Source organism: Henckelia pumila, chromosome 4 (assembly GCF_033568475.1).
Source record: "Henckelia pumila isolate YLH828 chromosome 4, ASM3356847v2, whole genome shotgun sequence".
NCBI lineage: Eukaryota > Viridiplantae > Streptophyta > Magnoliopsida > Lamiales > Gesneriaceae > Henckelia > Henckelia pumila.
In genome coordinates this window covers 132,664,728-132,681,277 of record NC_133123.1, presented here as the reverse complement: position 1 = coordinate 132,681,277, position 16,550 = coordinate 132,664,728, and the positions used below count along the sequence as shown (strand labels likewise).

The 16,550-nt window shown below is 35.8% G+C and overlaps 4 protein-coding genes and 1 long non-coding RNA gene across 11 annotated transcripts; 3 read left to right on the top strand and 2 right to left on the bottom strand.

The window, feature by feature from the left end:
• The first annotated feature begins 1,654 nt into the window (after nt 1-1,654).
• On the top strand, nt 1,655-6,885 carry LOC140864472 (AT-hook motif nuclear-localized protein 14-like). The gene is made up of 5 exons (XM_073268673.1): nt 1,655-2,023; nt 3,095-3,147; nt 4,680-4,811; nt 4,958-5,110; nt 6,293-6,885. The coding sequence occupies exons 1-5, from the start codon at nt 1,666-1,668 to the stop codon at nt 6,539-6,541; spliced, it is 945 nt and encodes a 314-aa protein (XP_073124774.1). The 5' UTR covers nt 1,655-1,665; the 3' UTR covers nt 6,542-6,885.
• A 702-nt stretch (nt 6,886-7,587) lies between these two features.
• LOC140894348 (uncharacterized) lies at nt 7,588-9,676 on the top strand. Its single transcript, XR_012153791.1, has 2 exons — nt 7,588-7,851; nt 9,459-9,676. It is a non-coding gene; the product is annotated as an uncharacterized lncRNA (long non-coding RNA).
• A 561-nt stretch (nt 9,677-10,237) lies between these two features.
• Nucleotides 10,238-12,639, bottom strand: LOC140864331 (protein OPAQUE1-like). Of its 7 annotated transcripts, none has more exons than XM_073268450.1 (5): nt 12,438-12,639; nt 12,011-12,129; nt 11,695-11,838; nt 11,504-11,605; nt 10,238-10,554 (listed from the first exon to the last, which is right to left on the bottom strand). In XM_073268450.1, exons 2-5 carry the CDS (start codon nt 12,061-12,063, stop codon nt 10,374-10,376), a joined length of 480 nt encoding a protein of 159 aa, XP_073124551.1. In that variant the 5' UTR covers nt 12,064-12,129; nt 12,438-12,639; the 3' UTR covers nt 10,238-10,373. The 7 variants fall into 7 exon arrangements, 3 of the variants coding, with proteins under 3 accessions (XP_073124551.1, XP_073124552.1, XP_073124553.1); XM_073268451.1 differs by having other exon boundaries at nt 11,695-11,815; XM_073268452.1 differs by having other exon boundaries at nt 10,238-10,996; nt 12,011-12,639.
• A 408-nt stretch (nt 12,640-13,047) lies between these two features.
• Nucleotides 13,048-14,539, top strand: LOC140894347 (peptidyl-prolyl cis-trans isomerase CYP19-3-like). Its single transcript, XM_073302843.1, has 2 exons — nt 13,048-13,181; nt 13,849-14,539. Exon 2 carries the CDS (start codon nt 13,853-13,855, stop codon nt 14,366-14,368), a length of 516 nt encoding a protein of 171 aa, XP_073158944.1. The 5' UTR covers nt 13,048-13,181; nt 13,849-13,852; the 3' UTR covers nt 14,369-14,539.
• Nucleotides 14,540-14,773: 234 nt separating this feature from the next.
• On the bottom strand, nt 14,774-16,356 carry LOC140894346 (rubisco accumulation factor 1.1, chloroplastic-like). Its single transcript, XM_073302842.1, has one exon. The coding sequence runs from the start codon at nt 16,315-16,317 to the stop codon at nt 14,989-14,991; it is 1,329 nt and encodes a 442-aa protein (XP_073158943.1). The 5' UTR covers nt 16,318-16,356; the 3' UTR covers nt 14,774-14,988.
• Between the last annotated feature and the right edge of the window lie 194 nt (nt 16,357-16,550).

Sequence of the window (16,550 nt, the reverse complement as noted above, 5' to 3'; positions counted from 1 at the left end):
TGCACAACCAATAAATTTAACGGATTGTTTCCTTAAAAACTCTCATGTTTCAATTACTTCCTATACTCCAATACAATACAAAATTCTCTAGATATGTCACTAACTCCTTGTTTTTTCACCCAACAAAGCATATTAATAAACGAGCCATGAGGAAACTTGGATAACATTCCAAAGTATTAGCATCTTCCATACTTTTTTAACGTTCGAACAATATCGAAGTGTGTGAAAGAGATATCTTCGTCATGATAATATAGACATTGATTGTTCATTTTAATCTTGGTCAATAGAGGTGTCAAAATAGGTTAAAACTGTCCCGTCATACAAAATAAGTGGATTGAGTTGACAACTTCCTAACTCACCAAATAGCAGGTCGATCAGCCCCGTCCTGTTTATTGGTGGGCTGCAGCTAGTTGTGGGTCGACAGTCCAAACCCATAAAATTACACATATACTCGTCAGATTGGCTCGCTCTGCCACTTAAAATAGGTGTGTTTTTTTTCAACCGTCTAAAAGATGGTCAGCATGCCCTGCTCCGCCTAATGATAGGTTGTGACGGGTTGTGAGTCGACCTGTTCCATTATTCTATTTTGACATCTCTACATGTTGAGATCATATTAGAATGAAGAATGAGGTTAAATATTGATCGTCAAAAGTCTTTTATTTTCCCCAAATATTTTATCAAACTTTTTACAATTTATTATATTATTTTAAAGAGTTAATTGGTTAAAAAAATCCTCATATCATATGTTTGATTAGGATCTCGTATATGTCATAATTTTATTTTTCCTGCACTTTCTGATTCATAAAAAATGTGTTTGCATTCCCTGGGCTCACAAATCATTTTCGAAGTAAAACATATGTATAAAAAATTGAAATAAAGTACAAGTATATGAAATTTCAGTATTAACTATTTCAAATATGGTATAAAAACAAATTTTCTAGACATAAAACTTGTTGCATTATATTTCATCTCTCTAAAACTAAAAATATAATCATGATTATGTACTCAATTTGAGACAATTGATCTCATAAATATATAAATCAATACGTAAATTAAATATTTTGTATTCAAATTTCTTAAATTAATGCACACAAATTCTTAATTTTCGTGATGTTCAAAATATCAATGTATGTACTGATTAATAATGAACAAGTATTTTAATATAAAATATTTTGTACATAAACATGTATGTAGGATAATCTTTTGATATTAATAAATATGTTCCAATGTCACTCAAAATTTTAATTTTGTAATAGATCTGAAACTATTAGTAACCAAATATCATATATTAGAAGAATATATTTAAATTTTTGTACACTTTTCATCGATGGGTGACATATCGTACCATACCAAACAATGCATATTATATACCGTAACGAAAATCACGGTATAAAATTTTTTATATTGATACCGTACCGAATATTTCGATATACCAAAAATTTCGGTACATGTAACTAGCATAGATAAGCTCTCAAGGCTTGTTAGTCTAGTGGCACAACAATTAGGAGAGGTCTTGGGTTGATGGGTTCAACAATTTGTAAAACCCCAATATAAAAAAAAAAAAAAAAAAAAAAAAAAAAAAAAAAAAAAAACCAGCGATAATCTTTAAAAATATAAATATAAATAATAAAATAACACAGGACGGAAAAAAAATCCCAACTCCTCATGGAAGCCAACATTAATGACGGCAGCAGCGGACTTCTCGCCTCTTACTACCACCCTCAACTCCACCACCAAACACCGCCGTCCACCGCCGTCGCGCCGTCGAATGGATTACTTTACCCTCACTCGGTCCCCTCATCGGCGATTCCTTCGACTCCGGAGACCGTTAAGAGGAAGAGAGGAAGGCCGAGGAAGTACGGTACCCCCGAGCAAGCCGCGGCGGCCAAGCGCACCTCTTCTTCGGCTTCCTCAGCCGCAGTGGCTTCCGCGAGGAAAAAAGACGCGGGTTCTCCTGGTAGTAGCGGCGTCACTCCTGGCACTGCCGCTCATTCCTCGAAGAAATCTCAGCTCGCTGCTCTCTGTATTTATATTCTCTCTTACTCTGTGTGCGCTTTTAATGTGTACGCATGCATGTATGATGTGAATTGGATTATGTGTACATTTTGTTGATGATGTTAAATTGCACGATGCATGTTGTTCACTGGCACTTAAACTAGTACCAAAGATAAATGGATTATTGTACCAAATTACCAATCATGACATTCCAATCCGAATCAATGTCATCTGTGTCAAATTTGTTGGTGTGATTTCTATTTCATCTGGTTTTGGGATACAGCACAAGTAGATATTTATATCCCGGTGCTTGTTTGTTTACATTTAACCAGCAAGAAAGTAATTTAGTGCTCTAAAATGAATCACCATTTGTGAATACGCGTAATCATCTAAAGTTATGTCATATGTGCTTGCCTGGTTGATATCTTTTAGTTGTTCGGTTAGAACATAATTTTGGAATTTGAAAAAAACTTCGAAGTTCATTTATTTTCTGGGCACTCTACAAACCAAGCATATTTTGAATTGAAATGGACTGTGTTCTCGGAGCTACCCCGCCCTTTGACCTCTATATAAGTTTTTGTTTTTATTTCAACTTTTTAGAAACTTATATGCTGTTTTCTGCTCATCTTTCCTTGAGCTTCACTTTCTAAGTTTGAGGAGACATTACTTTAGTTTGCGTTGCAAGTAAATATTCAAAGTCTCTGCTTGTTTGATTAATTGATTCAGATGTAGGATTTATATTTGACAATCGAATTCATGCAGGTCATAGCCTTCTTATTTGGAAGTTTTATCTGTTGCTGGAATAATTTATATCATTCCATTACTACCACTCTCTTGTAATAAAATTATTATAATCTATTTTGAAAGTTTTAAGCCTCTAAATACATCTAAAATAATGTGTAATAAAACCAATTGCCCTTCTTTAGACGATGACTGACTATTTTTTTATGGTATTTCTGCTATATATGGTTTTTTTTTCCTAATCACACTTTATATTATACATCCTCTTTTTGTTGCCATTATAACAAGCCCAGGCCTTGTACATTACCGTGTCAAGCTATTCATTTCACACATTGCTCATTTTATCTTGATGATGTAGGCGACGTGGGTCAAAGCTTCAGTCCTCACATTATTACCCTGTCTGCAGGAGAAGTATGTTTTTCAATATTGATTTCAGAAACTTCCACACTTTTTTTTATGCTAGTGCAAAATCAGACTATGTGAGTTATTTCATTCCTCAAAGAAAGTGGTAAAAGTCAAGATATGGATTTTTCCAGGATGAATGCATGTTATTGTTTCAATTTTGGAATATTTAAAGTGGGTTTATTTTTAAGATGAAGAGATTTTAATTGCTGTGATCCTAAATCAATCAGACTAAAGTTACTGGTTGATTAACTCATTGTCTTGAATATCTGGAGCTATTATCATATACTTCGCCACTTATTTATGTCAGATTGATTCAATACTGAGCATGGAATATGTTGTGTACTTGTGTATCTTATTAGTTTCTCCACATGTCACAAATAATGGTGTTTTTACAAACTAAAATTTTGAAATGGACAGAACCATCCAAAATTGTTTAATGGGAAATGAGATGTTTAACTTATTCTCAGATACATCTTACTGTCCATTCATCTAACCAGAGTCGGTGTTGGGCTCGATTGAGGGTCAAAATTCGACCTGGCTCAATTCGTGCTTAATTGAACTAATGGGTTTTTGAGCTTCAACTAAAAATTCTTACTCATAAGCTTGTGGCTCAAAAGTATTTTTTGAAATGTTTTTTTATATATAGATGATATAAAACAGAATTTTTTTTAGTATTATAAATAATAAGATTATTATGCAAAATATTGATATTATTTTTGCACATAGAGATTGTGAACTTGGTCGTGATTTCAGGCTCACGAGGTAAACTCATAATTTGAGCACATGTTCATGATCAAATTTTGTAAACACGATCTGAACTCATGGCTCGAGCTCCTTTATTTTGAGTTAGTTACAGGAGCTTGATATCATTTTTTCATAGTCAAGAAACAGTCATGAGTTTGCTTTATTTAGTCCGAGTTTGCAACAGTGTTACGTCACATGAATATTAGAAAGTACATTTTTCCTATTTCCAAGAATAAACAAAGGACCGAGTAATTAAAGTTATGGATCTGGAGAGAAATCAGGAAAGATATTAATATCAAAGCCAACCATATGGCTTTGCTGTTACTTTCTGCTTCAACTTAACTCATTGTCACACATCATATCATCTTTCAATATAACATGCGTCACAAAGCGATTCTCCCATCCAGAGTCTCTATTGAACTTGGGTATTCTCCAGTTAGTGAGTGGTGTAGTCTCCTTGTGGCTACCTTTTATTACTTATTTTCTGCTCTGAAGTTCTAATTTTATAATTAGGCTGTGGTTTACACTGTGGTCTGAGTAAAAGTTTATTTTCTCTTTGTTTCTTATTTTCTCAATTTTGAAAGGCGTTATAGCTTTTGCTTGTTTCACTTGCATTTATACAATTGATGAAGTTTTATTCCTTTTATTTTCATACTGTCGATGTTTTCCACCTTTTTAACAAAAGGGTTTAGGGCATGGACCTGGACCTGGGCCTTAACCAGTTCCTTAAGAACATAAAGTTTGCCTGCACATTTTGTATTTTGCAACCTGACATGGCTGGTTGTTCTTGATAGGATGTGAATAGAAAAATCATGGTGTTTATGAAACAAAGTAAATGCGAAATTTGCATTATCTCAGCATCTGGTTCAGTATCTCATGCAACTCTGTGCCAGCACGCCACCTCTGGTGGTAGTGTTTCCTATGAGGTAAACATATTTTCTTTCATAAACATTATTCTCCACCTTCATCGTCTAAATACTTTTGTTTGACAGATAACTTTATTGTAATAATTTTGTCTGTAGTGCTTTACATCTTACATGATAAACATATCTATCATGGTTAAATTTCTCAGGGGAAATTTGACATCCTTTCTCTATCTGGATCTTTCACCCGCGCTGAAGGTGGAGAGAGAACTGGAGGACTTAGTGTGTGTTTGTCCAGTTCTGATGGCCAGATTATTGGTGGTGGAGTCAGTGGACCCCTGATGGCCTTAGGCCCGATTCAGGTAACTTTTCGAAATGATTATTCTCGAGGATGATATCTCTAGTTCTTTTTTTGTCACGTCCTGTTCTATTTTCTTTATTCACGGGTCTGAAATTGAATTAAATCCTGATTTGATTCAGAACTTGACAGCAAAGATTTGCTAAAACAAAAATCTTATCTTTAATGACTATCAACTCCAGTCATCTACCTCCTATCGGGATGGGATTGGATTTAACTTCTCTTTTTCTTTTCTTGAGTGCAACTGCTCATATTGTGTGTGAGAACACACTAGAAGGAATGAGGAGCTCCCAAAAAATTTGTAAGTGGGGTAATTCCATGCAGATATTATGAATTCATAGGTTGGTGGGAAAAGTAAATGTGTTGGATTATGACTCTGCGATTGTTCATGTATTTTGTTGTCGTCAACAACTGTATTTTCCATGGTCTCAATTGTATTGCTTCCTTTCTATATACCTTAAAGTTTTAATGTATGATGCCATATGTAAACTGCATGGGATGTTTCTCTGTGTATCTATGACTTTGGTGTACAAATAATTCACTTTTTTCACTATTGTCATTTCATTTTCTGCATAAATTTTAGGAAAAATACGGTAAAGGCGTCATCTCTTCATTATTTGCGTTATTAAAGGTGTCATCTCTTCATATTTCACATTATTTTTCGCCAGATTTTATTCATCTTATTTGTGGTGTTTGATTAGTTTGTTAAAAATTTATGTAAGAATGCTATTAACCAGAGTTTTCAGTCCAATTTTTTTTTTTTTTTTTTGAGATAAACAAACTCATTAAAAACCAACCAAATTTACACAACGTCGTCTTTTAACCAAGACGGGATAAAACCTAATGTCCACGACATAGTCCAAAATTTTTTTTACCCAGACAGAATGACAGTGGAGTAGGTCTGGGTGCAGGATATATTTGCTATTGATAGATATTTTCAGAGTTTGCATCATGTAACCGGGTTTTCTTAATGTGGGAGTTTGATAGGTGTTGATTAGGTTTAAAAACTGAATAATTGGCTATGGATGCCCTTGGTTTGAACCTTATATAAAAGATACTTTTTGTGTTTTTTTTTTCTTGAAAGAATAATTTTTGTGTTTTTAAATACACTATATTCACTCGTCAGTGATTGAAATGAGTGATTGTGTGGTTAGTCAGTCAACACATCTTTTATTACGCATGGCAGATAATTGTTGGTACATTTCTTATCGACCCCAAGCGAAGCATCAAAGGTGATGCAGCATCCAGAAAGTTGCCATCTCCAGTTGCTGGCACGTCAGCGCCCGTTTTAAACTTCCAATCGCCTGATAATTCTCCTCATCAAACAGTAGGTAGCGGTCAGTTTTATGGAGCAACACATGACCATGCAGTTGACTACTCTGCATTCAGTGGAACGGAGAGACTGCACAGCTCATGGAACGCTCCAATCTCCTGAGAATGGCGACGAAGTGATGGTCTCCTGCTTAAAAAGTTAAAGCGGAATCGTGTTTATATCCCTAAATATTCTGCAGTTGTAGATTTCGTTTATTCGTTTGTGCAGTTTGTCGCTAATATTTAGTGACAAAAGTTTATTCTGCAGTTTATATCACTAAATATTTGTAGATTTCGTTTATATCCCTACTGCATTTTATATCCCTAATAAACAAAAGTTTATTCGTTTGTGCAGTTTGTCACTCAAAATTTTCTGGTGAACTGTACAGTATGGTAATTTCAAATATTACGCTAGTTTATGTGTTGCATAATCTCCTACATTGATTGGATTGTAACCAGAGATGTTCGTCTGTATTCTAGTTTTGATTAAAAATTTAGAAAATGACTGCTGATTTCAGTGGGTTTTGTCTTTGTCTCTAATGTCTCATGAAGTCATGAGCAATAGCTTGTAGGAGGATTCTAACTCATGACTCATCAAACTTAAATGATCCATTTCGAATACTCAATTTAACATTATGTGTGATAAATATGAAATCCACCTCCTTAATTCTAGCACACACACCACACGTTCTTTTTTTTTTTTGAAACTCAAGTCCATGACTTGGTTGGATCCGCCGGGTTTGATGCGGGGCGGGTCTGGTCTTATTTCTTGGCGGGGCGAGTTTCAAGTTTGGCGAAACCCGTCCTATTGCCATCTATTTGTTATCATGTGAATGTGATAGATCGTTTTATGATTTTTTTTAACTATATATATGAAGTAGAGTGTGATTCTATGAATTTGGTAGTAATATAGTGAATTTTTTCTCTTTATTTCTGTTTCATTTTATTAATTTTGTTTTATTTGTTAAACTAGGATGTCATCGAACCAAATTACACATAAATATCGAATATGATTGAGTTTAAACACAACACGAATTCTATTTATTGTATTATTTTTTTCATATCTAAAATCTTGTCTATAAATAAAACTATTGTACACATATAAATAATTTTTGATTGAATAACACTACTGTGAAACTAGATTCGTGGGACGGATCCATGAGACGGATCAATCTAAGCAAAATATTACCCGGTCCAATTGTCATCTGGACCCTGTTCTAATCTCTCCTCTCACCCCCATCTTCTAATCCCCAATCTGTCGCCTGACTCATGCCCCAATTCCATCGCAATTTCTTAATCGCCGCCACATCGCATAATCAATAGGAAACCATGGATTCACACTCGCCGCTCCATCTCGATTCGATAGGTTCAAAGTGAGAAGCTCGCCGACAACTTCGAAGATGAAGATTTCTGCTTATCGATCCGCTCTCGAAGGTTTAGTTTATATCTGTTTACAATTAATTTTCCAGGTTTTCATAGTTTGGATAGCATATTCTATGTGTAATTTTCCATTTCACTACTAAAATCTTGTGAATCGTAAGAGTGAAAGGATTTCTGGGTATTTGAAACATTTAATGGTTTGTTATGCATCAGCATAGGTTTTTTTAGTGTATCAATGATTAAAAAAAATGGTTTGCTTGCGCTCATGAAGTGTCTTAAATTTAATTCATACTGTAAAGCATCGATTTTATTTCGGAGATGAAGTAGAGTGTCTTGAAGACATGATGGAAAAATCTCATTCGTCCGAGGTGATAAACTTGAGCCAGGCTGCCTATTTTTTAACTAATAGGATCATATGTCGAGCAGCATTCGAGATAAAGCATGACAAATTGGGTAAAGAAAATTCAGTGATGTTTTTAAAGAAGCTCAAGAACTATCAATATCCTTCTTTTTTTTGTCCATCTTGGCTTGATTCTCACGATTATTGATCTTTGTGATTGATTGTCAAATTGGGTTTTTGTGTTTCCTAAAAAGCTCGATCGTTTGGTATTTTTTGGTTGATTTTTTTTAACTATGCACTGGCGCATGGTGTTAGATTTTGGTTTTCTCCTTTTTGATTGAATTTTGTTGTGATTTCTTGATTAGTCTTTCATTTACTCACGTGTACAAATTTTTTAGCATTGCTTGATCTTTTTTTTAATTTACTTGTGGCTTTAGAGTTTTTTTTTTCCTTCTGGTTAGTTTACAACTTGGGATGTTTATGTTTGGTATTTATGGATTCCGGTGCACTTACAAGTTGGATGCGAGAAGTCGGTTGAGGAATTGAAGAGTTTGTATAAATCTCCTACTGTCGTATTTTCTTTTCTTTTCTCGTTTTTCTGTTTCTAAAACTGTAGTTGGATGTGAGAAGTGGATCGAGGAATTGATTTTTATTGTGTCATGTCCGAAGGTGGTACTATGTTTGGCTCTAGCTCGTTACGAAATTCGAGTTCAATAGGTTTGCTTGAAAATTTATGTTTTGTAGACGGTGTATCAGCCCATTCAAGTCTCAAGATTCCTCATTTCGTAAAAAGATAAAATCTTGCTTGCTTCTGATTTTCACATCTCCTATGTTTTTGTAATATTCAATCTTTATCAACTACAAGTCGAGCTTGTGAATTGTGATGCATTTTTCCTGAAGATTAAGTTATCGATGTCTCACTAATGATGTAGTATTCATACATTATTTAAGTGTAAATACTATTGTTGAGGTACTTTTTATCTGTCCAAACTTCTGAAAAACTGATTTCTTACATAGTACTAGAGCGCGAAATCACAAGCTTGAATGAATAACATTGAGTCAGCATTTGGTATTGTTGTCTGGATGAAATCATTCAGTTTTTGAAATGTAGGTGAAGCACTTCAATTTACTCGTGATGCAACTTATTATTCTCTTATTTTTATTTGTACCTTGAATGATTAATTTGATTTTATAATGCGGCTTTGATTCTGAAAACTCGATGGTTCCTTTGCACCTGAGCTAATTTTGGCATATTACTGTTTCTCAAATGATCACACCATAAAACTTACTTATGCCAAACTAAATGATATCTTGGATGCAGGATTCGATAGTCCTCTGGCTTTAAAGGACTAATGACGAGAGTATAAAGTAAGAGAATACAGTAAAATGTTTCAAGAATGGAGAGCAAAGATTAAATTGTTGGTGTTTTAGTAGTTGTTCATCTCTTTTTTATGCTCTTCCTTTTGTAGGAGAAGATACATTAATCATTTATTTATGTGTGCGATTTGGATTATAGATATGCTAGACATGTTTTCGTTCTTTCTTTGGTTCAAAGAATAAATAAGAAACAAAATCTCATAATTTAATAAAGATGGCACTTAGAATAAATTTTTGTGTTTGAAATTGTCTCAGAACACTCGACCACATTCATAAATGTTTTGAAGATTGAGTTATGTTAAATGTATTACGTATAACGTATGTTAATTTGACATAATTATTTTTTATGTGAAATATTATCTTTTATGTTAAGAGTATTAATTTTTATGTGAAAAATATTACTTCTAAAGTACTTAAGCTTAACATAAAAAGCATTACTTTCTTTGTGAAAATTATTATTATTTTGGTCAAAATATTATTTTTTATGATAAAAGTATTATTTTTAACATATGTTAATTTGAAAAAAAAAGTATTTTATTTTTATGTTAAAAATATTAGTTTTAATGATAAATGTATTATTTTTTATCTAAAAAATATTATTTTATGTTAAAAATATTAATTTTTAAGATAAAAATAATAATTTTATCGTATGTAAGTTTGACATAAAAAAATATTATTTATTTATATGAAAGATATTTCTTTTTTGGTCACATGCAAAAGATATATAGAATCTCAATCCTTGATGAAAACATAACTATAAGATACATTTACAAGGCAAGTATGTCCATACAATTGAATTGGTTGCGTCATTAATAGACAGAGTATGATACTCCAACATGCGCCATCAATTTGGTGAAATTTACAGAACGAGCAAATCCACAGAAGCCAAGTATGTATTATTTAACCAGTCCTGAGATATGGGCAGAGCAGAATGGCTTCCGGGGAGGTGATCAAGAACAAGTAGAGTCGTGCAAGGATGTGGATTTGTTTGGTTATGGCACAAGATTCGAGTACGATGCCGCCAATTCTGCACTTCACATCTAAAAAATGCACAGTAGTTATAATCAACATATGCAACGGTATGAAGATTTCGGATGTTCAGATCACTTGTCTCGGGATGTTGTCTGGCCATGGAATTTATCTCACGAGAATGAGTTCAGGCATATTGTTAAGGATAACTCAGAGAGAATCGAACATGAGAGGAAGGGAGCTTTCTTGTTTCATCCAGCATCATTTCAGATTTTGAAGAGATATGAAAGCATGTGCAGAAAGCTAGAAGATGAATGATGCAAAACCCGGAATGTTTTCATGAATAGTATGTGACGTCTTAAAAAGATAAGAAACATAACCAGAATCCAGTTCGCCATCAGAAGTATTCATTTCATGAGACACAAAGGCCCCATCTTTTTTTGGGGGTTTGCGTTTAAGAATAGCAACAGAAACGACGAGTGCTCTCATATTTGCATTCTGCAGCTTCTACACCTATCATATACAGAGATATCAAGTCTGCAAATATATTTTTTTTCCAAGCTAAATGGTAAAAACCAATGGAATAATGACTTCTCTTGTTGATTTCATTTATCACTGCAAGTACACCACGTAAACATGATAAAGGAGCTCTGATATCTGGTTTCCAAAATACCAATTATGCACCAAAAAGGCAACAGTCTAGACCAAGACTAGCAAATTATTAAAACAATCGACCAAGAACAGCTAGAATGAAGCATTTTTTAGATTTTTCCTCATACATGATGACATTCTAAAGAAGCTCATTCAGTCAATTGCTTAAAGTTTTCAATATTCCAGCTCCCGGGTTTTTTTTAAAACAACCAAATTGATGCTATTCAAGCTAATACTACATATAAATGGTCTTCCTTGCTTGGTCTAGCTCTTCTTTTTCAATCTAATTCAATCTTTGTCCAGATATTATAGGAATTAACAAGTATGTGTTTTCAAATGGGGGAAAAAAACAAATCAATGATGATTTACCTGTTCAACTTAAAGCATTCAAACCCATAAATGTCCAGAACTCCAATTTGTATCTCAAAGTCCAGATCTTGCTCAACTGATCTATTAGTCTTGTCAACAAGCCTGAAACGTATAGAACTCGTCCAGACCAACATTCATGTAATTAATTTAATCAAGCGCTGTATCAACGATCCATAAAATATTCAGCCTACCAATCGAACAGTCGAGCATAAACAGTCTTGGCTAAAGCATCCCGGCCAGCTACAGCTGCGTTACAGTCTAGAGCTTTCACTATTATGCATAAGTTTGAATTGAGAGCGTGGCAAAGTGTGTCTAGCAAAAGATTAACATCACATCTGATGAAAGAGAACAACAATTTATTCTGAAAGCCAATGAACCAACCTCATAAAAAAACAATAATACTACACAGGTAACCAACACATAGATAAGCAACAAAGCAAAAAACCGGCAAGAGTACGAGTAACAAAAATATAATCAAAACTATCCAGGAACAAAAAGGCTGCCTACATAAAAAGATCAGCATCAATCTGCAAATGCATAACAGAATTCTGATCCTTCATGACTGATGAATCGTGCTCTTCATGACTGATGAATCACGCTTAATCCAAAATTTAAACTGACAGCAACTAGGAGGAATGAAAAATATCAGAAAATTAGTAGAATTCTGAGGAAGCCAACGCAAACCCACAATACAACAAGCAAAATCAATTACCTTTCCCTGTCTCTCAAGCAATTATTTTATTGAAAACAAGAAGAACAAACGGGAAGCGAGTTTCATTTGAAAAGATCGACAAAAGACAACCAAAAGCTTTGCATCAGATTTCAGTTCCAGCATATTAACATCATACAACAAATTTAATTTTGACAAATGAAATCGATTTAAACATCATACGGGGAGAGAGTTTCAGATTTTTTTTAAAAATGAAATCTTGACCTCGATTTAATCTTCGTTCTTCAATATAGCAGCGATCTTCTCAGTAGATGGCAGCGATCTTTGTTCTTCAATGTAGCCAGAGATTTCAGATGGATGGAAGCGATTGAGAAGCTGGGAAAATAGCAGCGATCTTGTCGGTTGAAAGTAGGCCATTGCGGAAGCTCAAAAATAAGTAGGCCAATGCGAAAAATTGGGAGAAAATAGAGTCAAGAATCAGGGTTCAGACTTGAATACTTGAATCTCACGGGTTAAAAAGAGGGTTAATCCGACCCGGATTCGTTGCATGAACATGCCCCTTAAAACAGTCTCATATAAGTGTTTGCTTTTTTGATTTGGTAGAGAAATTAAAACTTTGGGTCCGTTTGAATTTGATAGATATTTTTTAAAAAAAAGTATTTTTTTAAGTTACAATTTTTGGCTTTTGAAAAAGGTCTAATTTTAACTTTAAAAAAATATTTTTTTAAGCATTTAAATGGCCATCCAAATACCTTGTTAATAAAAAAACATTTTTTTAACTTTGTCTACTTTCTTAATCACCATTCTCCTCCATCTCACCGACTCAATTATGGGAGGGATGTCGAAATACTTTGAAAGGGAGGGGCGTAATGGCAAAATCAGCATACTATAAAGTCTAAAACCCTAGAAAAACCCTATAAGTGTTAAGGCCAGCAGCCATTTCAGTCTGTTCATTTGAAGAAGCAAAAAACGAAAGTTGCATCACTCACCAAAGGACAAAGGTCTTAGGTGAGAATCCCTTTGTTTGCCGCATTCAATTTGAGTTTCAATCGATTTGTATGTGTGGCAGCACATATCGAAGGCCTCATAGGTGTTGATTTCCAGAAGCCTGTGGGGCTCAAAAATTGTGCGACATTAAAATTCATTGTATCTTCCGTAGTTTGTAATCCTCTTGATGTTAAATGTTGATTCATCCAAGAGGAATTTAACATCGGATGAACATTTGTTTTCCATGTGACGAATTGGTTTCGGGAAAAATGTTTTGAACTTTTTTCCCGAAGTTTCGGTGGGATTTTTCTTGGATCTGGTGTATGAATTTGTGATAATATGTGGTGTTGTATGCGATTTGACTACGTGAATGATAATTCTTATTCTCAGTACAACGTTTTTTAAAAAAATTTACGTGATTTTGTATTTTTTTGGGTGAAGTGTTGAATTTGAAAATGGGCAACTTGTTAGTAAATCATGTCATTAGTTTACTTTACATACAAATTTAGTATGTATGCTGCATTGCCGCTGTAGCGCTGTTCATCCTGTTTTTTCTATAATTTCGCCGAAGTTTTACAAACTTAGGGCTGTTAAAGTTGGATGACTAAACCATCCAATTTTAGATGAGCTTCCAGCCTAAGCATTGCAAACTTGTAATGTCTTTTCTTTTTTACACCTCTAATTTCAGAGAGATGAAGAACCCGAAGGTATTCTTCGACATTTTGATCGGAAAGGCGAAAGCTGGGCGTGTCGTGATGGAGCTGTTTGCGGACAGCACACCCAAAACTGCTGAGAACTTCAGAGCCCTTTGCACCGGGGAGAAAGGGGTTGGAGCTTCTGGGAAGCCATTGCATTACAAGGGTAGTAAATTCCATCGTATTATTCCAAGTTTTATGTGCCAAGGAGGAGACTTTACGAGAGGTAATGGAACTGGAGGAGAGTCGATTTATGGGATGAAATTTTCTGATGAGAATTTCAAACTGAAGCACACAGAGCCAGGCCTGCTATCAATGGCAAATTCTGGGCCGAACACCAACGGTTCACAATTCTTTATAACCACTGCAAAGACAAGTTGGCTCGATGGTAAACACGTCGTATTTGGGAAAGTTGTGGAAGGCTATGATGTGGTGAAGGAGATGGAGAATGTTGGTTCTCAGTCAGGTACTACATCGTCTACTGTTGTAATCGAGGATTGTGGTGAGCTATAATGAAGAATGCTATTGTTAATTGCGGGCGATGTTGGCTAGAGAGTAGGGGTCGAAACTCTGTTTCTGTTACCCAAATGCGGAGATGTTAATTATCATTTATCGGCTGTGAAATATGTACTTATAAGTTTTTTTCTTAGGCTCGACATAATAAGTTGTTAAAACAATTTATTCGTATTTAGTAACTTGATACAGTAATAGAAAAAAACTTTCAAAAAAATAATGTTTGAAAAACATTCCACAGATTTTATTATTTAAAGAGAAACATATGCCACAGATTTTATTATAACAAATTTTCATATAAGAATCTGCTTACAATTAACACACAACCTTGTGTTTATCTTCCATACAAAATCAAGTAACCTCATAAACAAGGTGGACAAATTAGCGAGTCTAGCACAAACAAAATAACCAAAATATTATCTTCAGTTTACTCTTTGATGTTTACACAAACATCATTAAAAAGTGAAATTCATCCAAAATTTTATCAAAAGTATAATCTAAAGTGTGACAATAGTTTGCTATAAACCTTTGTGCTCTATTTCCTCCCACAATTTTCCACCACTCCAACGCTCCTACCACATCCTACACCAAATATAGCAGAAGATCTAAGGAGGTATATCCTAATCCCAATCTTGGGGAGCTGATTGATCTTCATAGTCATCTCTAGGTGGCCTAACAATCAAAACCACAGTCCCCAAGCTGTCCCCCACCCCTATCTCCTTCAACTTCAGGCCTCTCTCAACTCTCAACCCCTCCTCGCCGCTCCCATTGCCACCACTCACGACCAAATAATACGCGTCATCCAGCGCCACCTCCCTCCTCCCTCTATCCGCCACCACCAAGATTTGCTCCTCCTCATCCCTCCTCCTGCCTCTCCACTGCAATGCATCACCCGCCCTTTTGAACGCCACCGCCACCCCTCCTCTCTTCAAAATCGCCACCGGCTCCCATCCGGGTAAAACCACCCACCGGTTCCACCCCTTCTCTGCCTCAACGACCCCGAAATCTCCCAACATTCCACTTTCCCATGGCGCCTCCTCCACCTCCACTCCCTTCCCCTCCGCCTTGCAAACAGGTAAAACCGCCACTGTGGTGGACTGTGACACCTCCCCCACTGACATCCTCACAACCGGAACCTTCACAACTTCAGCAACAGCACCATCTCCTCCTTCCTCTCCGGCCTTCCCCTCTAATTCCACCGAGACTCTCTGCTTGGCGGGTGCCGATTCTGACACCTCCAATGCCTTCTCCAATGTAACCCTACTCAGCTCTAGCAAAGACGCCGATTTATGCTCTTGGGCTTGCCTATAATACATGAAACCCAGACAATCCCCCGGTAAATTCCCATCAAAACTCTCCCACCCTCTCTCCGCATACCTCCGCGGGAAATCTTTCATTGATTTAGCCAACTCCCCGGCTCTCCTCCCATCGAAACCATTCTTTATGATGAACTCCGCGGAAGAGGCGCGTTGTGGGGTGCTCAAGATTCGAATCTCGTAGAGAATATCGGGGGATCCCGGGGTGTCAAAAAAAGACACGGTATCGGAATCACAACACTCGACAATAGAGTCTCGAACCTGCGACGCGACAAGGAGTCGGTTCTGCTCGATAGAAGGGATTCCGGTGATCTCTTCGAGAGTGGTGGAAATGAACCCTTCTTGATAAAGAGAGGTGACTAGAGGGGCGTACTCGAACCAGAGCCCTAATCTATTGGAAAGGATATCTAGTCGGGCGCTGGTGTCGAGGGATCGGTATTTGGGTGGCACGGGGGACGGCGGCGGGCGGTAAGGCTGGTAGAGTTGCTGTTGTTGGGACCTGGAGGCGGAGGAAGAGGAAGGAATAATGATGGCGGATATGGATGTGGACTTGGCATGAGAGGGTGGTGGAGGCGGCTTGTGACGGCGGAGGTGGTGGTCGGCGGCGAGGAACGAGGTGGAGAGCATGGCCATTGGAAGGATAGGGAACGTTATCTAGTGAGTTGGATTGGACGATTTTTATGAAATGGGGAATATATGCATAAATCATAAATAATATCTTATTTTAGCATATTCGAAAGTAAAATATCTTCCGGCAAAAATAAATAAATAATAATCGACAAACCAAAAATATATTTAAAAAATCGAATTGAATTTAATTATTTTATCACATGATTTATATTTTAAAAAGTAAATTTTATTTTGAA

Excerpts from the sequence above, each read along its gene's own strand:
- LOC140864331 (XM_073268450.1), bottom strand. The coding sequence starts at position 12,063 with ATGAAGGATCAGAATTCTGTTATGCATTTGCAGATTGATGCTGATCTT. Across the intron at positions 11,839-12,010 it reads ATTGATGCTGATCTTTTTAT|ATGTGATGTTAATCTTTTGC; the intron begins GTAGGCAGCCTT and ends CTCTTTCATCAG. Across the intron at positions 11,606-11,694 it reads TATGCTCGACTGTTCGATTG|GCTTGTTGACAAGACTAATA; the intron begins GTAGGCTGAATA and ends TATACGTTTCAG.
- LOC140864472 (XM_073268673.1), top strand. The coding sequence starts at position 1,666 with ATGGAAGCCAACATTAATGACGGCAGCAGCGGACTTCTCGCCTCTTAC. Across the intron at positions 2,024-3,094 it reads ATCTCAGCTCGCTGCTCTCT|GCGACGTGGGTCAAAGCTTC; the intron begins GTATTTATATTC and ends TTGATGATGTAG. Across the intron at positions 4,812-4,957 it reads GTGGTAGTGTTTCCTATGAG|GGGAAATTTGACATCCTTTC; the intron begins GTAAACATATTT and ends TAAATTTCTCAG.
- LOC140894346 (XM_073302842.1), bottom strand. The coding sequence starts at position 16,317 with ATGGCCATGCTCTCCACCTCGTTCCTCGCCGCCGACCACCACCTCCGC.
- LOC140894347 (XM_073302843.1), top strand. The coding sequence starts at position 13,853 with ATGAAGAACCCGAAGGTATTCTTCGACATTTTGATCGGAAAGGCGAAA.